Source organism: Saccopteryx bilineata, chromosome 6, assembly GCF_036850765.1.
Source record: "Saccopteryx bilineata isolate mSacBil1 chromosome 6, mSacBil1_pri_phased_curated, whole genome shotgun sequence".
In the NCBI taxonomy this organism is placed as follows: Eukaryota; Metazoa; Chordata; class Mammalia; order Chiroptera; family Emballonuridae; genus Saccopteryx; species Saccopteryx bilineata.
The window spans coordinates 50,762,128-50,787,147 of NC_089495.1; the positions used below are offsets into that span (position 1 = coordinate 50,762,128).

Consider the following 25,020-nt stretch of genomic DNA (forward strand, 5'->3'; position numbering starts at 1 on the left):
GGGGAGTTTTTTTAGTATGCAAGTATCTGTCCTTATGTTTCCCATAGAAAAGATACATGGAGCCCATAGTATCAGACTCCAGGATGGCTGTGGGTAGAAACAGAACCACTTACTGTGTGTGTGTGTGTGGGAGGGGTGGCGGGGTAGGGCATGGACTAAACAAATCTGCAGGTAAATCTTGCTTTGAAATCAAAAGGGCTGCAAGGCCAGGGACTGCTGCCATGTCCATGCAGGCTATCATTGGATTCAGGCAGATAGTAAAGGAACAGTGCAGCCAGAAAATGGTGGGCCATTCCGCTCCCAAGCCCTGACCCTGTCTCCATTTCCAGAACCTGGACTCTTTCTCTGGACTCACCCTTTGGACTCACACTCCATACTCACAGCCGTGCCCACCCCCCCAACCTGAGCACTCTCCAGAAAACAGGCCTGGTGGAAAAAACTTCTCCAGCACACAATAGCAAGCAATCACAATCACCCTTCCTAAGCAGGAAAACAACCTGCAGTTTGCAGTCTGCTGCCCTGAGGGCAAGCATCTGCAGCCTTCCATAGACTATACATACACACATGGCTGCTCCAATAGAAGCGAGCAAACCTAAAAAACAACTGTTACAAACTTGTTTGTCCTAAAAAGGCCAACTCTGGCCATACTACCCTCAGCTTACCAGATCTAGGCAGATCTCAGAAGCTAAGCATGGTTGGGACTGGTTAGTACTTGGACAGATAGCTTGTTTGGTTAGAGCAGAGGTTCTCAAACTTTTGAAGTCAGGGTGCATTTAAAATTCTACAAATAAATGTAGGTGCACTATATACAAATTTCTGAGAAATATGTTATAATAATTAAGTCAAATATTAAAGAAAAAGTCCAAGTGTGCTTTTATGGTAATTAAATGAAATAAATAAAACAAAATTAAATTTATTCTGACATTAAAAACATTTTTATGTTATAGTTTTTGAGTTATGCTTTTTAGAATTCATAAAAAAGGGGTTAAAAATTAAAAAACAAAACAAAAAAAAACCCGACAAAAAAGTGATCTTTTTATATATAGATATACATTCTTAGTAAGATTTAGTAAATTTGGCAGGTCTTGGAGAGAATGGGTTCATTCTTGTGTTTATGGGAAACATGAGCCTGATGTGTCCTAGCGATTTCTTCAATGTTTGGGCATATATTTGAAAGGCAGACTCTCATTTCCTCATCAATACATTGAAGAATTCCTCTCTTTTTACTCTTAATTGTGTTGAGTGCAGAAAATCCTAATTCACATAAATAGGATGTTGAAAACTGTAGTAAAATATTCAAAGCTTTTTTAGATATTGCCACATACTCTTCTTTTATAGAAATCCAAAAGGCTTCAAGAGACAATTCCTTATGTTTAATCATCAATCCACGATCAGTGGATACAGCTGCCAGTTCTTCTTCTGTTAATGTTAAACCAAAATCATTGAAGCTTCCATGAATGGGTTTCTAATCCAATCATATTATTTAGTGTTAAGTGATGGAAAATGCTATAAATTAAATTCTGCCCATCAGCCTTCAAGTCCTATTTTATTTACACTTAACTTTCACTCCCTTCCAGAATCGGATTCTTCAATATCATACTTCTTTTTGAGAAATCTATCCATTTTATTTGGGTGTATTTATCTAAAAATAATATAATGATGTGTTAATAATAAATATCTATAATAATGATGTGTTAACGAAAAGAGCGGTATTTCCATAATGAAATGGTATAATAGCGTAACTATATTTATTTTTATATCTGTGAACCAGTGCAGCTAGTAATTCCAGGTCCCGAGTAGGAATGGTGTGGAATTAAGAAAATACATGGAATTAAGAAAATACAGGGTCAGGAGGGCCCTGTAATTGCTGCTGGCAAGAACAAAGCGCACCCAAAAACCAAATCTTGCTTTATTTATAGGGCAAAGTGAGGCCTTTAGGAAATCAATGGTCTCTGATCACGTTTCCAAGGCAACCCAAGAATTTTTACCAAGTGCAGAAAACCCCCACTATACAATCATCTTAAGTTTACACCAAACAAAGGATAGAAGAAACTTGCCTCCAGTCTTTCCTGGAACATGAGGTATAGTGTAAGCAATCCAGCACCACAGCTTAACAGTCTTTTGCAACCTAATCAGGCAAGTGAGGTGTGGGTGGTTGGGCAGACTGTCAGCTTACAGCCAATTCCCCATACCTCTGTCCCCCAAAAATCTAAACTCCAAACACCCTGTTAGTTTTTTGGTCCCCAAAAGGCACATATTTCTCTGGAATACCATAGGGCGCACCTGGAAATCTTCTTGGGCTCACCAGTGCGCCCTGGTGCACACTTTTAGAACCACTGGGTTAGAGTGTCATCCCCATATCCAAAGGTTGGGGGTTTGATTCCTGGTCAGGGCACATGCAGAAACAGACAGATGCTTCTCTTTCTCTCCCCCTCACCCTTCTCCCTCTCTTCTCCCTCCTCCCTCTCTCTCTTCTCCTCTCCCCTCCCCTCCCCTTCTCTCTCTTCTCCCTTACTCTCTTTTAAATCAGTAAATAATTTTTTTTAAAAAATCACAAAGAAATACACTTCATTTTGCAACCAATTGTGGGGGAAAATTGTAGGCCCAATGCCAAAGATACTATAAAAGATCTGCTTTGAAATGTTTCCAAGGATGGGGACTGTGGATTCCTTTCTCTCTCCTGAACACACTGTCCTCGTGTAATTGAAAGTCCCTGAAGACATTTGGCAGCTTTGTTTTTATGTTTTTCTATCCAGAAAGTTGAATGAATTAAAATTTCAATCAGGCTAAATATTTTACTTTACCAAAAAGAAACTCACTCTGTTTGTTGGCTGTTACCTATAGTTTAAAATAAGTATTAATTGTATTTCTAGTTCTGTCTCAGCATACATGTTCTGCATATTTAAACCTCTGTCTGGAGTAGTTCAGCACAGCTGATATATTTGGATAAAATAACTAATTATGCCAAATGCTTTTTTTCCCTCTAAAACTTCTCTATTTCTGAGTAAATGTCTAAAAAAATTATATAATATATGGCATCACAAATCTCACCTAGATTATGTAATGAGGGGCTGTTTGGCATATAATTAAAGAGGAGACTTATTCCCAGTGAAGTATGTAAACTTTTCTTGTCCAGTATGTTAGCAGCACAGCATGACTTTTAGGTATTTGGGTAAATAAATACATCTTCAAAATAAGAAAGAGGAACTTCTAGAACAAAGCCCTTTTATTTAATCCTGCCTGGCCTTACTCTGTCATGATTAGTACTGACTGACCATGGTTTGCCAGGTGCTGGAGCAGTTAGGCCTGTGTAGTAGGAGTCTGCATTCAAGCCTTGCTGGATTTTTTTTTTTTTTTCCCCATTTTTCTGAAGCTGGAAACAGGGAGAGACAGTCAGACAGACTCCCGCATGCGCCCCACCGGGATCCACCCAGCACGCCCACCAGGGGCGGTGCTCTGCCCCCCAGGGGGCGATGCTCTGCCCATCCTGGGCGTCGCCATATTGCGACCAGAGCCACTCTAGCGCCTGAGGCAGAGGCCACAGAGCCATGCCCAGCGCCTGGGCCATCTTTGCTCCAATGGAGCCTTGGCTGCGGGAGGGGAAGAGAGAGACAGTGAGGAAAGTGCGGCGGAGGGGTGGAGAAGCAAATGGACGCTTCTCCTATGTGCCCTGGCCGGGAATCGAACCCGGGTCCTCCGCACGCTAGGCCGATGCTCTACCGCTGAGCCAACCGGCCAGGGCCCTTGGATTTTTTTTTAACAGAGAGAGAGAGAGAGAGAGAGAGAGAGAGAGAGAGAGAGAGAGAGAGAGATTGATTCAGAGAGAAGGATAGATAGGGACAGACAGGAACGGAGAGAGATGAGAAGCATCAATTATTAGTTTTTCATTGCGACACCTTACTTGTTCATTGATTAATTTTTCATATGTGCCTTGACCGTGGGGCTACTGCAGACCGAGTAACCCCTTGCTCAAGCCAGTTGGGTCCAAGCTGGTGAGCTTTTTTTTTTCTCAACCCAATGAGCCTGCATTCAAGCTGGCGACCTCAGGGTCTCGAACCTGGGTCCTCCGCATCTCAGGCTGGCTCTCTGTCCACTGCGCCACTGCCTGGTCAGGCCGTGCTGGATTTTTATATGCTGCAGCAGTATCTTCCTCACTGAAGCAGAAAGAGAGCTGGGGGTGGCAGTTGAGGCCATGGTTGGGTACGGTGGCAAGAAGCACGCATTTGCTCACCAGCCTTGGGTGTGGACCCTCTGTTGCCTGACCTTTGAACCCCAGGACTGCCTCAATAAGGGCACCCTGGAATTTGCATGTCTGATTATAAGTGAAAAACATGTGCATGTGTCTAACTGTTCACTGTAGAATACACCTGTATAAAAAATAAACATTGGCACAGTAGGCAAACCATTGGAAGAGAACCAGAGAGTTCAGGTAGCAGATACGTTTCCTTAGTACTGTTAGGCATTGAGCAGACACGCATATCAAAAACTCCCCTTGGAAGCAGTTTACCTTTAGGCCAAATTCCACACGGCAATAATCTTATAAATATGAATTTGCCACCTGTTGGGGAAACAGGTGTCTTAGGATTGCTTGCTTGTTCTTTGCCTGGTTAGTGCGTGAGTACGTGGCAGCGCCATGTGTGTATGATCCATGTAAGGCTATGGGTGCTTGATTACGGGTTGCCTGCCTGCTACTGTGAGGAGTGATTTTGCTGTTTGTTTGCCTGTAGCTGTGAGAAGCATTTCCCCCTACCTGTTTGCTCATCCACCATTGTGAGACTCTATTAAACAGAAATAGCTCAATGCTTTTTTGCTCCACAGTTTCTCTACCTTCTGCCTGAATTACATCTGGTATAGTGGGCAGGATTCAAATCAGATCAGTATGGAGCCATCAACACCCTTGAAGGGTGGGAGAGAGAAGTAGTTATTGTTCTCCAGCTATGGTTTCCCATGGCTGTCCTTTTGGGGGTGTAGGCTGGGTGTTTTTTTACAGCCCTGTGAAAAGAAACCAAGAGCTCTGTACAAGAGGCTGCCTGAGGTCATAAGCTCCAGGATGAGCTGCAGACTGAGCGTCAACAAGGCATGAGCTTTCTCCAACAATGGTCACTGGAGAAAGAATTGCAGATTCAAGAACTTCAGGTCAGACTGCAGGCTAAGAACTAGTGACTGCTGAACTGGAATGAGTGCTGGAGAAGGAGGACAGCCTCTCTCTCGAGCTGCAGTGTGAGATGCAGGCTGAACACCAGTGGCACCTGGAACTGGAGCAGTCACTGGAGAAGGAATTATGGGTTCAGAAGCTGCAATTTGACCTGGAAGCTAAACGTTGGCAGCTACAGTTGTTGAAGAAAGAACTGGGGGGTTTGAGAGCTTGAGCTTGAGCTTTAGGCTGAGAGCCAGCAGCCACAGGAGCTGAAATGGGTGCTGAAGACGGAGCTGCATCTGTACAAGTGAGTGGCTCTCAGCAGGAGCAGGTGTTTCCAACTCCTCCCCTTCTGAGGAGGAGGTTTGGGCTGAAACTGCCGTCCACAGACTCAGAGCCAGGAGGGTGGTTGCCCAGGAGGTAAAATCCCAACAGCCAAGAGTCCCTCAGGGGCAGGCACAACCCCAACTGCAGGTAGTTGAGCACTCTGTGGTCCAGCCCTGCACCCAGACAGAGCTGAGGGAGTTAGAGGTGAAATCCAGAAAGAAACCCATCGAGTCCCTCGCAGCTTGGTTGCTGCGGATGTGGGACATGAGGGGGGGGGGATGGGTGGCATCATGCTCTCTGGAACAGAGATAGAGAAATTGGACGCCATTACCATGCATTCCTCCCTGAGGCAGCGTCTTCAGAACTGCCATGGCGACCTCGGAAGCCATACCCTATTAGAATGGGTGATGGCTGTCATTTGTACAGTCTGGCAGAATGCTGGAAACTTTAGGGGGCAGTGAGTTGGTGGCATTCATAAATGGAACTGCCCCAGGTGCTCCAGGAACTAGGTATGAAGAATGCTGCTTTCAACCTGAGGTCCCCTGGGCCAGATGAGTATTTACATCAGGTACGAGGGACCTTACTCTCTGTAGCACCCCATCAATCCTTTTTGGGTTACTAGTGGCTATCTTGAGCCCCTCTGTGGGGCAGCCCATCAACACAGCTATATAGAAGGTGGTGGATTTGGGCGAGGTGGACGCACCACAGAATCATAAGGCTGTGCGGGCTGCTGCCCATGCTGCTTCCCCAACTAACAAGAGAAATGGGCCTGTAAGGGTTACCCGGACACAGAGATGGGTAGATTTGATTGTGGGTGGGGCAGATAGAAATTAGATGGCAGGTCTAATAAAATCCTGTTAGAGCTTTGGCAGCAGCTTGAGCCAGAACAGAAGGTCCAGCCGCTGAAAAAGCAGAGGAAGCAGGCAGCCCCAGCAGGTGCCTAGAAAATGGCTGGCGTTCAGGTTTCATGATTGCAGGATTATATGATGAAGACAACTGTGGGAGAGAAGGGAACTCAAGACCCATTGTCCCAGTTTGAATGGGGGGGGGGATGCTGAGGGACCTATCTAACAGGGATGGGCGGGGGGGGGGGCCAGAGTCCCATGTGAAATTGGCAATCCACTGGTCCTTTTCTAATGTGCAGCAGAAAACTGTGAAGGCACACATGCCTTGACTGTGTTTGATCCCACCAAGACCTGTAAACCTGCTGAGGGGTTTGGATGGGTCTTGTGGCAACAGGCAGAGCACTATGGAAAGGCGCTGAGGTCTGTTAATAAAGAGCTGTGTGGCTAGTTACTTGTAATGGACTTGCACCTTGGGTGATTGCAGAGACAGCTGGGCTGCCTTTTGTGGACTGATCACTGAGCAATATAATGGACTCTTGGACCGTGACCAGAGGGGGCACTGGCTCCCTTGCTGGATGGATGGACACACTGCTCGTGAACAGTACTATAAGAGACCTTGATGGGAGGGCTGTGGCACCTGTGGAGGCCCTTCTGCACTGGGAAGCTGTTCGCATCCAGTTGCAGAGACACACCAAGGAAACTTTCTTCAATGGGCATAGCACTGGACTATATAGGACCTCTTGCCTACCATGGGTTAGGGGACCTCCAGTTAACGCCCTGGGCAGAGTGCTCAGGGAGACACTGTGAAGGGCATCGTTGTAATTATTGTACAATATATGTTGTTGTACAATAGTTGTACATGTACAGTTATAACATGTACAGCTGTTGCTGTAGTCTAGTTAATGTAATATACCTCACTCCTTGCACAGGAATCATCACAGAAGATATCTGTCGCATAGATTATGAAGCGAGCAACCCTGAATGGGTGGAATGTTGGGAAAACAGGTTGTTAGGCTTGCTTACCTGTACTTTGCCTGATTAGTGTGTGAGCGTGTGGCAGTGCCATGTGTGTATAGTCTATGTAAGGCTATAGGTGCTTGCTCTTGGGGTGGATTGCTGGCCTGCCCTCCACTGTGAGGGGCGATTTTGCTGTTTGTTCACCTGTGTCCATGAGAAGCGGTTTCCCCTACCTGGTTGCTCATCCGCTGATATGAGGCTCTATTAAACTGGAATGGCCCAATGCTTCCTGGCTCCACAGTTTATCATGTGCCGGAATCCATTGTGAACCTGCCTGGCCTCTGGCACCAGCATTACTGCCTTTGCAATTGAAACACATAATTTGTTTTTTGTGAATCTATCAATTCTGTAAATTGTCTGATAATACTAAAGGCACCTCTTTAAAAATCTGTAAGGCACTAATCTATATTCTTTCTCAGCCACACTCACCCTCTGACTTGGTCTTGTCTGATCTCTTTGGGATGGGTCTTTATAAAACAATTACTATTAAGTCCTCAAAAATCACTTGTTTTTATGATTGATTAATATTTCTGACATATGTTGCATAATGACCACTGAGATCTTTACCTAGCAGAGGATGATCTTGTAAATAATAAAATCAAGGCGGATTTAATGGCGGGCGCACTGGGCGTGCACCCTGGGCCTCGACTTCTGAAGGGCCCCACAAAATCCCAACTTTATACTTTTTTCTAATGACATCAAGTTTGGTTTTATATGTGCAATTTTAACATTAATAATACATAATATTTTTTATTTTAAAATATGGTTAACATGTATTTTTATTTTCCTTCTCTCTTTTTTTTTTAAGGGGCCCAATATTTTCTTCTGTGCCTGGTGCTTCAACAGACCTTAATCTGCCTCTGACTAAAATGTTTCACTTTTGTAAGAAGAGCACATTGTTAGCTTCAGAGTAAGATTTATGGCATAGAACTTGTTAAATTTAGTGGCTTATAATCATGGACTACTGATGTTTATTACTCTTTATGAGGAGAGATGCGAGGGAGGAATGAAAAATCTGCTTTTCTCTCCCAGGGGATTTTTCCATGCTTCTCTTTGTTACTCCTTTCCCCTCATATTTAGATATTTTGTGAGTAATAACCTTGTGAGCACCCTTAAGTTGCAGCAGTGTTTTTACTCAGTTGACCAGCATTCAGTGCAGAAATTCCCGTTAATAGATTTATTAGTGTGTTGTGGGAGTAGAGAGGGATATCTCTGCCCGTCGGCAGCTTAATAGTGAAGTACTTGAACGTGTGCGCACCGATTGCGGGCAGCCTCTCCCAGGAGAGAGTCCTGTGGCTTCAACCCTAACGAGAACTTTTCAGGAAATGCCAGTGTTCTTTCCAAGTTATTAAAGGACATTAGGACAAGAATTCTTAAACAGGGCACGATGGAGTGGATGTGTGCATCCATCAAATTACAGGCAAACATTTTGTAAATATACGTACTTTTCAGGCAGTCAGGTTGGAGCTAGTTGGTTTCTAGAAGGAAATCCGTGGAACAGTTAACTATTAAGAACAGTTAATTAGAATGTATTTTCCTCACTGGAATTCTTTAGAAATTGCTTAGAGTCTGTGGTTTTTATTACTGTGATTCTTGTTTAGGTTTCTGACTCAATGTCAGAATATTTGGATTTGAGTCCCAGCTGCTCTCCTTTCTTCCTATTGACCAGGTATCCTAATTTGCAAAATGTTAGAAGACAGATTACCTAAGTAAAAAGGATGATTGAATCAAATGAAATACTCTCTGTGAAGGTATTTAGTACTCTAAAGCGTTGCAATGTTGCACTAATGTAAAATGGTGGCGGGGACCCCACTCAGTTGACCAGGAGGAAGACACTAGAAATTCTAGGCTGTTTCTCTTCCTAAAGGAGCCTACATTGTGCAGGGGAATGTGGCCATCCTTAGTCTTGTGAAGGACTCAGCCCTCCCCTCCTTCAGTGAGTCTTTCTACCCAACACTGGGTTGCAGCTGAGCAGTCAGAGGAGATGGAAGATGGCCTGAGAGGACAGCCGTTTTCCCTGCAAGAAAGCAAGAGTTGACTTGTGTCTGTGTCATTGCAGCTTTCTGCCCAGCCTAGGCGGTCTGATTGTTACGGAGTATGGCAGATAGGCAAGTTCAGGTCTACTGCGAGCACCTCAGACCAGGCTGTGCTGTGCTGAGCAAATCCTGAGAGTTGATATGGGTGCGGCAGGTGGTATTAGAAAGTCGGATGAAAATAATGTCCCATATACAGAGACTCTCACACCCAACACTCATTTCGAAAAGCACCTCTTCTTCTGTAGAAATAACCCTCTTTGGGCCCAGGCAGTGCTGCATCCCTGGCACCTAGAAATGCATTGGTTGCTGCAGTCCCTTCTTCCTAGGAGCCCTGTCCATTCCTTAGTAGGAGCCTCCTCCAGCTCCTCCTTCTGGACTTTTTCCAGGTGTAAGTATTATGTTGTGATACTACAAAAAGTCCTGTGCATCAGGATAGTTGCTAGAATATTTTGTTCTTTCAAGGTTCAGAATTATTTAAGGACGAAATTATTTGAACTTCTTGCTTTCTGTCTATCTTTATATATAGACAGTTTATTGATCATTTTCTTACCCTTTTCTGCCTATAGTTGTTACTCTTTTTGACTAAATTTTAATTTATAAGTTACAAAGAAATTATCTGTTTCATTCTGAATTTTCAAAATTGCTACCATAAAATACTGAAATTTGTTTGCATTTAAAATTGTTTTTCCTCTCTATAATATTCTTATTTATTGCTATATTTGCAAATTGTGTATTCACTATTTTTTTAATTAAAAAAAATTTTTTTTTGAGAGAGAGACAGACTGGAATGGAGAGAGAGGATGAGAAAATCAACTCGTAGTTTCTTTCACTTTAGTTGTTTATTGAGCTTCTCTGACACACCTTGGCCAGGCCATGCCAGAGTCCCCTTCTCAAAGCAGGGACCTTGGGCTCAAGGAGGCGAGCTTTGGGATCATGTGGATGATCCCCTGCTGAAGCCAGCAAGCCTGTGCTTAGAGCCAATGAATGACTTTGGGGTTTTGAACCGACAACCTCAGCAGTCTGGGGTGATGCTTTATCCACTGTACCATCACCGGTCAGGCCACTATTTTTTTCTTGATTATAGTAACTGGAGGTTATCTTTTTTAAAATGGATTTATTTTATTTCTTATTTTAATTCTGTATATATCTTTAATAATTCATTTCTTTGCTTCCCTTAGGTTGGTTCCTTCAGTTTCTGTCTTCCAAACTTTTAGGTTGAACATCTAAAATTTTTCTTTTCCAGCTTGGTAATAGAAGTACATAATACTGTAAACTTTCCTTTGATGTATGTGATGTTTCCAAAATCATTTTTAGCTAATTTGTAGTTCTGGTTTTGATTTTATTTAATTTTTTTGATATAAGGACTTGATTTAATAATTTTCAATTGATTTATTTCTCTTTGTTCTGTTTCAGGTTTTATTGTACAACCTATTTTCAGTTGATATTTGTGTGTATAGTAGCCTTTCTCCCATTTCATGCTTGTTTCCACAGAAGACTTCTGTACCTTAAGACTTGCCTTGTCAGTGATGACCCCTTCTTTCCTCCCAGTGCTCTCTTACCCTTAATGTGCTAAATGAAACCCCTTTCACCCATCCGTTGCTCAGGATTACTTTGGGGTGAGCAGAGAAGGACTGTGCTCCTGGAAAGAGGTGGTGAGACTGAGTGAAGGCTTCAGGACCTGCTTCCGTCTAGGATCTGGCACGTCACTCTACTTGTCTGGCTCCTTTTCTAGAGCACGGGCCAGCTCCAGCTGCCTGTTGGCAGTGTTGTGAGCATGGTGGAAATACTGCACACATGGCCTCTAGTGCTCTGCCTAACATACAGGCTGGGGCAAAAGTAGGGTTCCAGTTGTGAGCACATGAAACATGGTTCATTCTTGTACTATTATTTATTAATTATTGTATTTTCCATATGAACAACTGTAAACCTACTTTTGCCCCACCCTGTGTGTAAAAGGTACACAACAATGTACTTCTATAAGATGACCCACTTTTTTACAATGAAAAGGACAAAAATAAATGGAAAAAAAATATTGTAAATAAAAGAAACATTTTATTCATTGCAACAATAATACACGATAATATGATAAGTGCATAATAAAAACATTTGTAATAATTTATATTGTAGTTATGCTTACATGCTGTAGGGCCAGTAGCCACAGCCACCATCACAGCTACCTGGCCCGTGCAGTTTCGCATTTGATTTGGGCAGATGGTAATGAAATAACAGAGCCAAGAACTGGTGGGCCAATTTTCTTTTTTTTTTTTTTTTTTTTTTTTTTTTCATTTTTCTGAAGCTGGAAACAGGGAGAGACAGTCAGACAGACTCCCGCATGCGCCCGACCGGGATCCACCCGGCACGCCCACCATGGGGCGACGCTCTGCCCGTCCTGGGCGTCGCCATATTGCGACCAGAGCCACTCTAGCGCCTGAGGCAGAGGCCACAGAGCCATCCCCAGCGCCTGGGCCATCTTTGCTCCAATGGAGCTTTGGCTGCGGGAGGGGAAGAGAGAGACAGAGAGGAAAGTGCGGCGGAGGGGTGGAGAAGCAAATGGGCGCTTCTCCTGTGTGCCCTGGCCGGGAATCGAACCCGGGTCCTCCGCACGCTAGGCCGATGCTCTACCGCTGAGCCAACCGGCCAGGGCCATTTTTCTTTATTCTAGAATCGTACCACCAATGAGTAAAAATAAACACATGAGGCACCAAAACCCACTCACATGTCCTCCTGTTCCACAACCAGGAGAATCTTTCCGATTTTTTCTAGAATCAAAGGCCTCAGCAGCCTCACTCAGTCCCCTCTGCAGGCCTCCGTCTTGGCTGCCTCCACTCCTCCAGGTGGCCTCCCTGCCCTGCTACAACATGGCCTCCTTTTCTCTTCAACAACGTGGTCTTTCTCCCAAAATGGCCTCCTAGCTCCTCTTAAAACTTTCTGGTGTGAAAGTCCCTTCTCCAGCACACATTAGCATAACCAAGCCCTTTCCCAAGTAAAAAAAAGCAATTTGCTGTATCACGTGAGAGCATCATCACGTAAGCAGTGGCCATTTTTAACAAGAGTGAGCATAAAAATCACATTAAACTTAACTTGCCCAACACATGCCTATTAATTTTTAATAATGGTAAGAAAAAAGTATTCATTTAGATACAAATACGTCATATCACATGCAGTGGATCGACACTGCATTGATCAAATATGGACATTTACAGATTAGTCTTCCAATATCAAAAAGGAGGACATGTAGGAGGACACTTTTCGAGAGAGGACAGAACTTACAAAAGAAGGACTGTCCTCCCTAAAGGAGGACGATTGGTCACCTTCTGTCCTGGCCAGGCAGGTTACAGGCTTTCTGTGCTGCAGTCCACTCCCAGGGCATCTGTCCTGTGACATTTCACAGCTCTTTCTTGTTTCCTCCAAAGAACACTCTCACTCTAGGCAGCCTCTTTAGACAATAGCAACAGAAAAGATTTTCTAGATAAATTACGTTTTCTTGTTTTTTAAATGTAAGGTCTTCTTCCCAATTGGAGTGTTTAGAGCAGGGGTCCTCATACTACAGCCCGTGGGCCACATGCGTCCCCCTGAAGCCATTTATCCGGCCCCTGCCGCACTTCTGGAAGGGGCACCTCTTTCATTGGTGGTCAGTGAGAGGAGCATAGTTCCCAATGAAATACTGGTCAGTTTGTTGATTTAAATTTACTTGTTCTTTATTTTAAATATTGTATTCCCGTTTTGTTTTTTTACTTTAAGATATGTGCTGTGTGCATAGGGATTTGTTCATAGTTTTTTTTTATAGTCTGGCCCTCCAACGGTCTGAGGAACAGTGAACTGGTCCCTGTGTAAAAAGTTTGGGGACCCCAGGTTTAGAGCTACACAACTGTGTGTGCCTGAGTTGGGTGGGCTGAGGGAAGACAGTGGGAGAGTCGGCATCCTCCCCACTACTACGTCCAGTACTGACTGGGTTGGTTGGTTTTGATAATGATCACCTGGGGGAACTGAGTGCTGGAGGGCCCTGCTGCCACATGGGAGAGTCTTAACCCTGGGTATTTCCAGGCTGAGCATTGTCTGTCATCCCCACTTCCTTCTGTTGTGTTGCTCAGATAATATAGAAATTCAAAATGGCCTGACTAGGGGGTGGTGCAGTGGATGGAGCGTCAGCCTGGGACCCAGAGGATCCAAGTTCGAAACCCCAGGGTTGCCTGCTTGAGTGCAGGCTCATCCGGCTTGAGTGTGGGGTCACTTGCTTGAGCATAGGAATCATAGATATGACCCCATGGTCACTAGCTTGAGCACAAAGGTCGCTGGCTTGAGTCCAATGTCACTGGTTTGAGCAGGGGGTCACTGGCTGAGCTGGAGCCCCCTGGTCAAGGCACATATGAGACAGCAATCAATGAACAACTAAGGTGCTGCAACGAAGAATTGATGCTTATCTCTCCCTTCCTGTCTGTCTGCTGCTATATGTCCCTCTCTCTGTGTATCTCGCTTTAAAAAGAAAAAAAAGTTCAAAATGCTTTTGAGAACTAGAGCAGCAAATGGGGAAGTGACTCACTGGGATTTAATGTTCTCCTGTCTTTATGGGGCTATCTTATAACAAAAGATCAGTAAAATGATAGGAATTGAACTTTTTTTTTGCTTGGCATGGCTTGCATACAGGGATTGGCAAAAGTAAGTAGATCTACAGTTGTTCATGGGTAAAAATATATAATAACAATAATAATACAGGAATGAACTGTGCTTTGTGTACTCACAATTGTAAACCTACTTTTGCCCACCCTGTATGTTCTGAGCACCCCTTCAGTTAAAAATTTTGCAATATATCACTTGTGAGGAAGATAAACGAGTTTTTCTCTACTCTCTTTTTGACTAGGGAAATTGCAAATTAAAATGACAACAGATTAACAGGAAAATAATTTATAAGTATGAATCCTCATTAAATCATTAAAGATAGAAGCTTATAGCCTAATTAGTAGGGGAAAAGGAGGGGAAGAACAAATATGTTTCTTTAGGAAAGACAAATGGGATTTTACAAGTACAAGAAGAGATAAGAAAATTTGTGATGTTTGTCTCCACAGATAGGAGAGGTCTTGCTTCTTCCTTCAGGCTCTAAGGGGAAATTTTGGTAGATTTATTCTGTTCTCCGCGTCCCAGTCTGATGCTCTATCCACTGCGCCACCGCCTGATCAGGCTATTCTGTTCTTCTTCTTTAGAGTAGCCCCACCCCAAAGAGGGGATATATATATAGGCTTTCCCAGAAATCACTGCTTTAGTCAGATAGAGAAGCTCCTAGAAGGCTTCTTTTTGCATTTGTTGAATCTCAAATATCTTCTGTTGAAAATAATCTTCATACCAACCCAAGGGATTTAGTGTGTCAGTTTTCATTGCTGTGCTGCTCCCAACCTCTCTCCTGAACTTCAAAACCATATTTTCAACGGCTGCTGTGGTGTGTGTATTACCTACCGGACTGTCCCATCAAAATTGCAAAAGCACGAAGAGCGATCCCTCCCTGTCCACCCAGTTTTCTTCTTTCTGACCTTCCAATGTGTATTCCTGGAGTCCTCATTTACTGGGGCTCAAAATAGGGCAGCATTTTTTTTTTGATTTGGCTTCTTGGCAAACAGTCATTAATGTCACTTCTAGAACGACTCCTGGTCTTTCTGACCTTCTGCCTTGACTTTCTGATTGCTCTTCTCATTCTCCTCTTCCCATTCATTCTTTCATGTAGATAGTTGCTGGTTATTTATCCTTCTAAAAGTTTTGGTGTTTTGCCATTGCTTATTAAGTTAAGCTGAAATTTCACCAACTGGCACTATTCTCAACTGCTTTAACTGAACAGGATCACTTGTTTATTCCATGAGCATCTACTCCCCCACCTATCTGCCAGAAACATACTCTGTGTCATTCCTGCCCCAGTCTGTCACAGTTCTTCAGGGCACAGCTCAAATACTACTTCTCTCCTGGAGCCTTATCAAAGCCAACTGCTCATTCAGTTCAGATGGGTTTTTCCCCTAAACACCATTTTGTGTCTCTTTTGTGGCACCTACCACAGGCTGATCGTAGTTATTTGCCCACTTGTTCTATTATGAAAAGTTTCCTCATTTTTTATACCCTCAGTGACACCATGTGCATAGTAGCCATCTCAATCTTTTAAGAAATGCTAGCACAGTAGAACAGGGAAACAGTAAGTTTATTGAGGTCAGGAGCCATGTTCTGTACTCTGAAGACAGTTGGAGGGGTAGTGATGGAAGGGAGTCACTGAGGGACTGGTCTCCCGTCAGCCTCTTTAAAACCTGATCTCCAAACCTAGTACATTTTACGGTATTTGCTGGGGGGTTAGTACTTCAAAAAACGAATTTGGGAGGGGTACACAATTCAGCCATGACAATGTCCCCCCTTCCAGTTTGATTACACTGTGGCAAAGGAGAGGGGAATGAGCACTCTCATACATTGCTGGAAGTAGTATAAATTGAAGTAATGTCTTTGAAGAGTAATTTGTCATTGTCTGTTAGAATTCAAGTGGATTTCTTTGACCTAGCAGGATTTGAGAATTCCAGAAATACCCACAAGGAGAGGTTTCTGTAGCCAGCTCCTAACAAAAGAATGGTAAACTTCATATCAAATAGGGCATACCGGTAGATTAATTTTGGCTTAAAAAGAAAAGAAAGGGTTTTGTGGACAACTATCAAATGCTCTAAGGAGAAGCAAGATATAGAACAGTGTGGAGAATGTTACCATTTGGATATAAGGGCAGAAAGAGTTTATTGGTGTTTGTGTAAAATATTTCTCTGAGATTAGGTAAGATGTGATGAGAATTTGTGGTACCTGGAGGCTGGATGGGGCAGAGGCAGGTGAGAGGGAAACTTCTCACTGCACATACGTGGGTATCTTTTACATTTTCAATCCTGAATTAATTAAATCAGCCATTTTCTTTCCCTTATGATAAAATTGTATCACAGAATCATTCATGATTTACATTGTTTGAGGTTTTTTTTTTGTTTATTTTTTTTTTAAGAGAGACAGGAAGGGATAGAGAGTAAGGGTGGGGGAGAGAGAGAGAAGCATCAACTTGTTGCTCCACTTAGTTGTGCATTGATTGCTTCTCATAGTGACTTGACTGGGGATCAAACAGGCGATGTTGGGGTCAAGCCAGCAACCTCTGTGTTCCGGGTCAATGCTCTATCCACTGTGCCACCACTAGTCAGGCAAGGTCATTTAAAAAAAAATGAAATTACACTTATTAAAATTAATTCTTGTTTTAAGAACTCTTCTGATTTTTATTAGATTGCCTCACAGGTCACAATTTGTAAGGTTTTATCTGGGCAGTGATAGTGTGTGGTTATTTGGTCACTGACAACAGGCCACGTGTATCTTTAACCAGACCATCCGCTTCAGACACTCTTGCCTCAAAGCTGGTAGAGCTGTAATTATTTTTTTATTGTAATATAGAATGTGAATGAATCATTTTTCCAGATTTTATTTTTCTCAGAGACTCTCATGCAGATAAATACTATTCTAGTCTTGTTAATCAATCTCTTTTTGGTTTTAGCAGGGTATTTTAAAGGCATTTATGGATGATGATTTGATAAAGCTAAAAACACTTTGTGTGTGTCCAATACCTTGAGCTTTGCAAAGTGCTTTTAAAATTCATTATCTTATTTTGTTGTCAGTAGAACTGTGAGGTTTAGAAATTTAGAGATTATTACCATTTTATTACGGATGAGGAATCCAAAGCTCAGGTGTCGCATGGTGAGTTAGTGATGGTCTTCTGGCTGGAGTTTTCTGGGTATATGCAAAGCTGACTTTTGCTAGAGTAAGGAGGGAATTGTCAGTGCTTCTGGTCTAGTAACACTTCAGGTTTATCAGCGTTGATCATATAGTTCAGTGGCTTTCAAGTGGGGATGATTTTGGATCCCAGAGATCATTGGAAATGTCTGGAGAAACTTTTAGTCATCAAAACTGTTACTGGCATTTGGTGGGTAGAGAGCCATGGATTCTGCTCAGCATTTTTAGTGTACCAGACAGTGACCACAAGAAAGGATTACTCCTCAAGTGTCAGTAGTGCCCAGGGTGAGGAACCCCAGTGTAGCTGCACAGCTTGGCTGGAGGATGAAGTGTGCTTCTGTCTGAGGCGAGAGAAGAGCGAGGACACATGTTTGAGTCTGGAAATGAAGTAGGGAGATGTGTGCCCTGAGTCAGTATCCCCAGAGGAGCTGTCCTGTGAGCTGTGGCTTGCAGGGTGTGCATCCTAGCAGAGGGAGCCGCAGTGTGGGGGTAGACTGGGTGCATCCCAGGGGCGTGGGGCAGAGCGCATGGGAATGAGACCGAGGCAGGGCGCATGCTTGTGAAGGGCTACAGTTGACAGAGCCAGAGAATTTGGAAGTCATAATGGAATTTAGTAGAAGCTCTCAGATATTTTTAAAAGTGTTGTTGTTTTTTAAGATAAAGGAGATTGACTCACTTGCTTTAATGTTGGGCGGGCACCTTTATGTTGAACCACTCAACCTCGTACCCTCTTGACCTCCTTCCTCCGGGCTCCCTGTCAGTAGATGGCACTGGCCAGTGTTCATCTGAGTGAGGCCAAAGCCACAAGTTGCTTTGACACCCGTGTGCACCACCGAGTCCTGTCTCGTCCGCCTCCCAAGCCTTATCAGGTGACATCATAGACACGTTTGCTTTCACCTCTCCTCTCATTTCTCCCCTGACTGTGCAAGAGCCTTTCACTATTTCCAGCCCCTTCTCTACACCCATTGAGTATGTGCTTTGGTGTACCTTTCAGTGACGGTAAGGAGAAACTCTGACGTGTTTACCTCCAGCCACTACAAGATTGGCTTTTCTCTTGCTTTGCTTCGGGTGACTAACTCTCCACCAGATGCCCTCCTTGCACCTTCCTTCCATTAGGTCGTGATCTGCCTCTTCCCTGCCTTGCAGCTTCACTCCTGCCGTTCTGGTCCCCTCCCTCTACTTCTCTCCTGACCCCAGTGCCAGCTCATCATTCGGGTTCTGAGTTGAGAGCTGGTAGACCCCTGCTCTACCCTTTCATTGCACTCACTTATGACTTAGAGTTCATCGACCAGTTATTGGAGGCTGTCTTCAGCTCTAGAAGGCAAGCTCCCTGTGGGGAACGCAGGTGCTCGCCATGCTTATTGCTGCCACATGGTGCTGGCACCTGGGAGAGGCTCCCAGTGGCATTTCAGCCTGGATGGAGTGGGGACTGCCTGGCTCTCCATGACAAGGCGAGTACACACCCAGTGAGGTTGAAAGCAAGTTCAGGCAAGAGGCAGTAGCCAGTGAAACCTTTCATGATGCAGTTTCCATTCCATTCCCCAGTTAGTGGATTAGTGGTGCTGATGGAATTGGGGACAAAAACACATTAGTTATAGGATCTAGCCAAGGTACTTAAAAAGCAGTGTCCTGAATAAAGGACCTACTACTGTTTTCTTAAATGCTTTTGAATCTGGTGGGCTTTGTGTTCGCACAGCGTTCATATCCCAGCATATCTTGTGCATAGCTGGATAAAAACAGAAGCAAGCTTTTACTGCATCTTCCTCTCCAGGAAGGCACAGTCCTTCGAGTGGAAGGGTGGGGCTTTAGCCTTTACCTTTAGTCTGGGGAGCACCTGCTTTGCCAGTTCTGCTTTTGCTTTAATGCCCCTGTGGTATTGGGGCAACACTGGGAAATGGGCCACTACTTCTCCCTGAAAGGAAGAAATAGTACCTTTAAAGGGCTGTTTTGTTTCTTTGGTAGTTAGTTACCTGCTGGGCTGACTCAGGAGGGGTTAGGAGTACGGAGTTTTGGCACGGCGGACAAAGTGTGGTCACTGTGTCTCGCTGTTGCAGGGATCTCCAGAGTCAGCAGAGGTTGCTTCCAGGGCGTCCTGTCGCACTGCTTCCTGCAGGTGGGGCGCGAGGTGAGGAGAGGCTATCTGGCTGCTGAGAGTTTAGCTTGCTCTTAGCAAAGTTGCCCCTAATGCCCATAAGATAATAAAAGATGGGAGCTGGGTCAAACAGCCCCATAAAAAAGGGATGGGAGTAGAAATCTGAAATTTCAAGTTCCCTTATAGGAAAACAATTTAAGGTTTTTACGCCGTTGAAAATGGTATTAGATGTTCCCTGGAATAGTTTATTTCTAGCTGTCAGACAGGATGCTTTTGGAATGTTTGGCATTAACAACACAAATGTAGTAAGTGTTCTCTAGTAGCAAGTTTTGGAGAAATCTACCATTGGACATATTTGTGAGAGGAGAGGTAGGTTGGAGAAAATACTTTTTCTGATGGGAAGTTCTCTTTAAATCAGAATCAGGAGGGGATTGAGCATGTCCAGGGCAGATGCCCTTGACTGGATGATGGTTATAAAGTGAGTAAAATCTTTGTATGTATAAGGTTGATTCCAAACACATCATTTAAGGCTTGGTGCCTTTTCCAATCTAGACTGAAATTGTCTTCATCATATTAGTAGTCAAGGGCATTTAAAAGCTCAAGGAAGTGTTCTATATACAGTCAAATTTGGACTGTTTATTTAGGATATTATAGGATTGACTTCAGATGTCAGGATTTATTTTAAATTTTAAAAGGAATTTACGTATTAAATGCAGTGCATCCATCAGTGCCTCCTCCCCTCCTTGACTGCAGAGCTCCGTGTTTCCCGTTCCTGAGCCTGGACCTGCCAGGCACTGCCCCTTGTACTTTGTTGTTGGTAGGAAACATGGACAAGTAAGTCTAAAGTGGAGTCCAGACCATAGGTCATAGGTGCCAAAGTGGAAGTGTGCCCAGCCTATGGGGCAGGCTGTTTCTGGCTGCTGAGGTGGAAAGGCTCACGGAGCCAGAGTCACAGCCCTTAGAACCATGGAGTTGGATGGGCACCTGACAGAGGGACCTTCTTGGGGTTGTTCTGAAGAGCGAAGGCATGGTTCCAAGCTAAAGGTACTAAAGAGCCTTGGAAAGGTTTTTGTTTTTCTGTTCTCTTTTGGTGCATACAAAATCTACCATAAAATACTGAGTCATGCTGTTATAAGTGTACCCGTGAACATCGCTCCCAGGTAGTGGAACACAATACCACCAGGGCTGTGATCCACCACCTATATTACCGATGGGTTACTTGCCATTGGTGCTGTTACGGATTAGTCACATCGCCAGCTGCTGTTCTGGCACTTAGCGAAGTACTCAGTCAGAAGCTCAGAGAGGAAATATGATAGCTTCCCAGGCCCCTCAGGTGTAAGGAGGGATCAGAATCCCAGCTCTGGGCTGGCTCACCCCCAAGCTGTGTATTCCTGACAACCACACAGGCACTCCCAGAGAATGGTGCAGGTGCTAGCTTCCCTCCCTCCCTCCCTCCTTTCTTTCTTTCTTTCTTTCTTTCTTTCTTTCTTTCTTTCTTTCTTTCTTTCTTTCTTTCGACTTTTATTTATTGATTTTAGAGAGAGGAGGTAGGAGGAAAGAGCAGGACACATCAACTCACAGTAGTCACTTCTTGTATGTGCCTGGACTGGGCAAGCCTGGGGTTTTGAACCAGCAACCTCAGCATTCTAGGTCAATGATCTCTTCACTGCGCCACCACAGGTCAGGCTGCTTTCTTGTTTTCAAGGGGGAGCACTTTGGGATTTATGGTTAAAAAGAGAACAAAAATCATGGGGGAGGGGGCTGAGTGGCTGCATGAGAGACAGATGGTACCTCACCTGCGGTGAGGGGAGCTTAGAGGACACAGACACGAGGCTTAGTTAAGCAGGGAACTGCTTTGCTGGAAAGCTCCCTGTAGAGACTGTGGTAGCCTTTGTGGGTGTCTGAAACTGGCTGCCTTTCTACAAAGCTCATGCTAGCTAGCTGGCCATCCTGCCTTTGGAGATTGCCTTTCCCTTTGCTCACAGGGACTGAGGGTCAGTCCCCGCATCTCAGAGCTCAGGCCACAGGAAAGGAAGTAACATACACCCATAGCTGGGTGCTCCAGGCACCTCTTGGCTGACACACACTTAGGGTGGGACCTTTGTCACTGCTCCGGCCCTTTACTGGCTTTGGGGATTGGTTCTCAAATTCTGTGTGCTTGTGGGTCAGCAACTGAGGCGGCTTAAGAAGGGATACCCTGTGTGGTCCCATCTTTAGAGATTCTGGTTCAGGAGGTCTGGAACGCAGTTCCTAGAAGAGTCTGACACAGGGGCCCTGGCCTGGCTGGGAAGCCCCTCTGAGGCAGTGCGGCTTTTCCTGCACACAACTCAGGTGGACATACTTTTCTTGATGATATTTATGAGTTTCAAAATGAAGAAAAATACCCTTACATTATCTTTTCTGGTTTTCCTCATTTTAAAAGTAATTTCTCTCTTTTCTGTTTTTGTAGGATACTAAATTGTGGATAATAATGGAATATCTTGGTGGAGGCTCTGCACTAGATCTAGTAAGTATTATGTTGGAAGCCTATACACATTAAAGCTCTTCACCGTAAATCTTGGTTTGAAGAAGATAATTGTTTATCCATTTCTGTTTCTCTTTTTTAAGGTTTATGAAAAAATGGACCAAACTATTTCTTAGAGTATCTATTTCTTTTTCTGATGTATTGCTGAGAATTATAGTTCTACTTTTGAAACCAGTTTTGTTGTTCTTGGGAAATCCATGAATTCATTCATAAAAAGCCAAGAAGGATTTTCCCTGTCATTATCTTACCAAAGAATAGTTTGTTAGTTTTCAAGAACTGGTTTTAACTTTTGTAGAACTGATAACCTCATCATTGTTTCAAATATTCAGATAGTAACTTAGCTTCCAAAATAGTTTCATGTATAATTAATGAGAATTAGAATTTTTAAAAATTAAAACATTTTCAGGAGTAAGAGACAGGTAGGGAGTGATTGCATATGGTGTCGCATACCAGAGCAGTGGTCAGGCTACGTATTATACTTATAGTGGAGCTGTTCTAGCACCAGTGGTTGTCTCCTAGCTGGCCTTGGTCTTCTGTGCCATTAGTGTGCACCACTGTCTTCCACAAAGGTAGAAGCTAGATAAAGAATCATGACCTCAAAGTCACAGTCTGTGACTTGCTTCTTAGTAAAGCATGATTTACAGGTTGGCCTTTGACAAGACACTCAGAAATAACAAGTGAATCATCAGCATTGCTTAAGTATTTCTTGAAGCACAGTATATGCACAACAAATTCTTAAAAGACTTCGCACAGTTGCCTAGCACTTGACATCTCCTCCCCACTGTGGTTATGCAGAGAAATTAATGTAAGCAGCCCTCCTTCCCTACCCCTCCTATAGAAGCCGGGCTTTTGGGTGAATGGTGAGATCTAAGACAAGCCTAACTTATCATCTAGTGTTAGACGGGGGGGTCCTACCTGATAGAAAGTTGTCGGGATGATGGGTCTGTATTATCACTGCCCTCAGAGTAAGAGCTGAAAGAAGTCTGTGTTTTTCATGGTTATAACCTACATAAATATCATTCATTAAGGAAAAAAAGGTTCTTTGATGAAAAGGGCCTTACCTTCTTATGGTAATAGTAGCAATTTGTAGTTTTTTGAGAAGGTAAATCTCTAAAAGTATAAACCTAAAAGGCTTATGTACCCAATTTATAGAAAATCATGTTGTTATAAACCATAAAAACAGTTGATTAAAATGATAATCAGAGGCTCTGACCATGCGGTGGTGCAGATCAGCCTTTGATGCTGAGGACCCGGGTTCGGAACCCTGCAGTAGCTGGCTTGAGTGCAGGCTCATCTGGCTTGAGAACAGTCTCACTCGCTTGAATCAGGGTTGCCAGCTTGAGTGTGGAATTATAGACACGACTCCATGGTCACTGGCTTGAGCCCAAAGGTCTCTAGCTAGAGCAAGGGATCGCTGGATCAGCTGGAAGTTTCTCCCCCTCTCCCTGGTCAGGGCACATGAGAAAACAATCAGTGAACAAGGAAACTGCTGCAACTACAAGTTGATGCTTCTTCTCATCTCGCTTCCTTCCCATCTGTCTGTCCCATCCCCTTAAAAAAATTTTGTGTAACAGAAATGTCAAGAAAAAAATTTAATATGGGCCCTGGCTGGTTAGCTCAGTGGATAGATTGTCGGCCTGGCATCTAGACATCCAAGTTCTATCCCTGGTCAGGGCACATAGAGAAGTAACCATCTATCTGCTTCTCTCTCCCTCCCACTCCCCCTTCTCTGTCTCTCTTCTCCTCTCATAGCCAGTGGCTCGGCTGGTCCAAGCATTGGCCTCAGGCGCTGAGGATAGCTTAATTGATTTGAGCATCTACTCCAGTCAGGGGTTGCTGGGTGGAATCCAGTCAGGGCGCATGCAGGAGTCTGGTTCTCTATTGACTTGCTTTGCTGCTCTTCTGTAAATACACATATTACACAATGAACTTTTATTTATTTATTTAATTTTTTGCCTTTTGGGAGATACTACAGGACTGTAGAAAATTAATCTCGTTTTGTATAATTAGATTTCCTATTAAGTGAACTTCATTTGTGGCACATATAAAGTTATATACGGAGACTCTTTTTTTTTTGCCTTGAGTCCTTCAGAGCAGCAATTCTAGTCTCTAAATGTGGAAATTTATTCATTCTAATGCTACAGTAATTTATATTTAGTGGTAACTTTCTTTGGAGCTATGAATTGAAGACTAGGAATATTTACACATTACATTTGGAAGAAATGCATTCTAGAATGCTCCACCTTGTCCTGTATGGTATGAGAGTCCCAGCAAACTTCCATTTACCTTACACATCAGTGGCCCTGGTGACCAGAACCAGGCATCCCTTTTTAGATGTCTTGAAGCATCTCATGTTCATTGATGAAGGAATGGAGGCTGTTAGAGGTTAGGTAGGTGTTCCAGCTAGCAGGTAGAACTAGACTTCGGACCTCATTATGACCTACCCTGATCCCATGCTATTTTTTCTCTCCCTCTGACTTTGCTGTATCTTTTCTCATCTCTTGTCTCTTTTCTGTTGGTCTATCCCCAACTCTGTGAGAAGAGAACACACTTTAATAATGGGATACAAGAATTATTTTTTGCATGTTGAAAACTATTAGTATTATTATGAGAGGGTCTTCTGTTTATAACAGATTAAAAAAACCCAATATTGTCACATGAGAATATGATACCAAGTAGAAATGTTTGACAAACTTAAACATGTATCCACAGTATGTTTTTTAAAAAATGAGATGGCATATTCATTAACGTTTAGGCTGAGTTGCTGTTGTGGCTCCCCTATCTCACACAAGATAGAAATTTATTTCTCTCCCTAACCTCTGGGGGTCAGTGGGCTCTAGTACACATGATCATTAGGGTACCTGCACTGGTGGGCGGCTCTTCCATCTGTAACCTATGACTTTCCATGGTCTTCAGTGATTGATCCCTTTGGCTGCCAGGGTTTCAAGGCCAAAACCAGGAAAGAGGCATGTGTCACTTTTGCTCGTATTCCATTGGGGAGAACTTATTCACAGGGCCAAACTTGCTGCTACAGAGCCTGGTGTATGTGGCCTCTTGTTGGGTGGGCATGTGCCTGGCTAGTCTCTATTGCAGAAGGAGGAGAGAACAGTCTTGGGGGAAGGGAATTAGAAGTCACCCAGAGACAAGAAGCATAAAGATTATTTGAAGATTCCACAGTTCTCTTAATGATAGAGACCACTGTGTTTATACTGCTTAGAAATGGTAATGGTGAAGAATGCTAATACAGGTACATGACTCTGAGACCTCAGCTG

At 43.7% G+C, this 25,020-nt stretch overlaps 1 protein-coding gene across 2 annotated transcripts in view; it reads left to right on the forward strand.

The window, feature by feature from the left end:
* Positions 1-25,020, forward strand: part of STK24 (serine/threonine kinase 24) — a 170,538-nt gene that overhangs the window by 119,754 nt on the left and 25,764 nt on the right. For both annotated transcript variants that reach the window (XM_066238051.1, XM_066238052.1), the window contains exon 3: positions 21,674-21,730. In XM_066238051.1, coding sequence (XP_066094148.1) covers positions 21,674-21,730 — 57 coding nt within the window. The remainder of the gene's footprint in view (positions 1-21,673; positions 21,731-25,020) is intronic.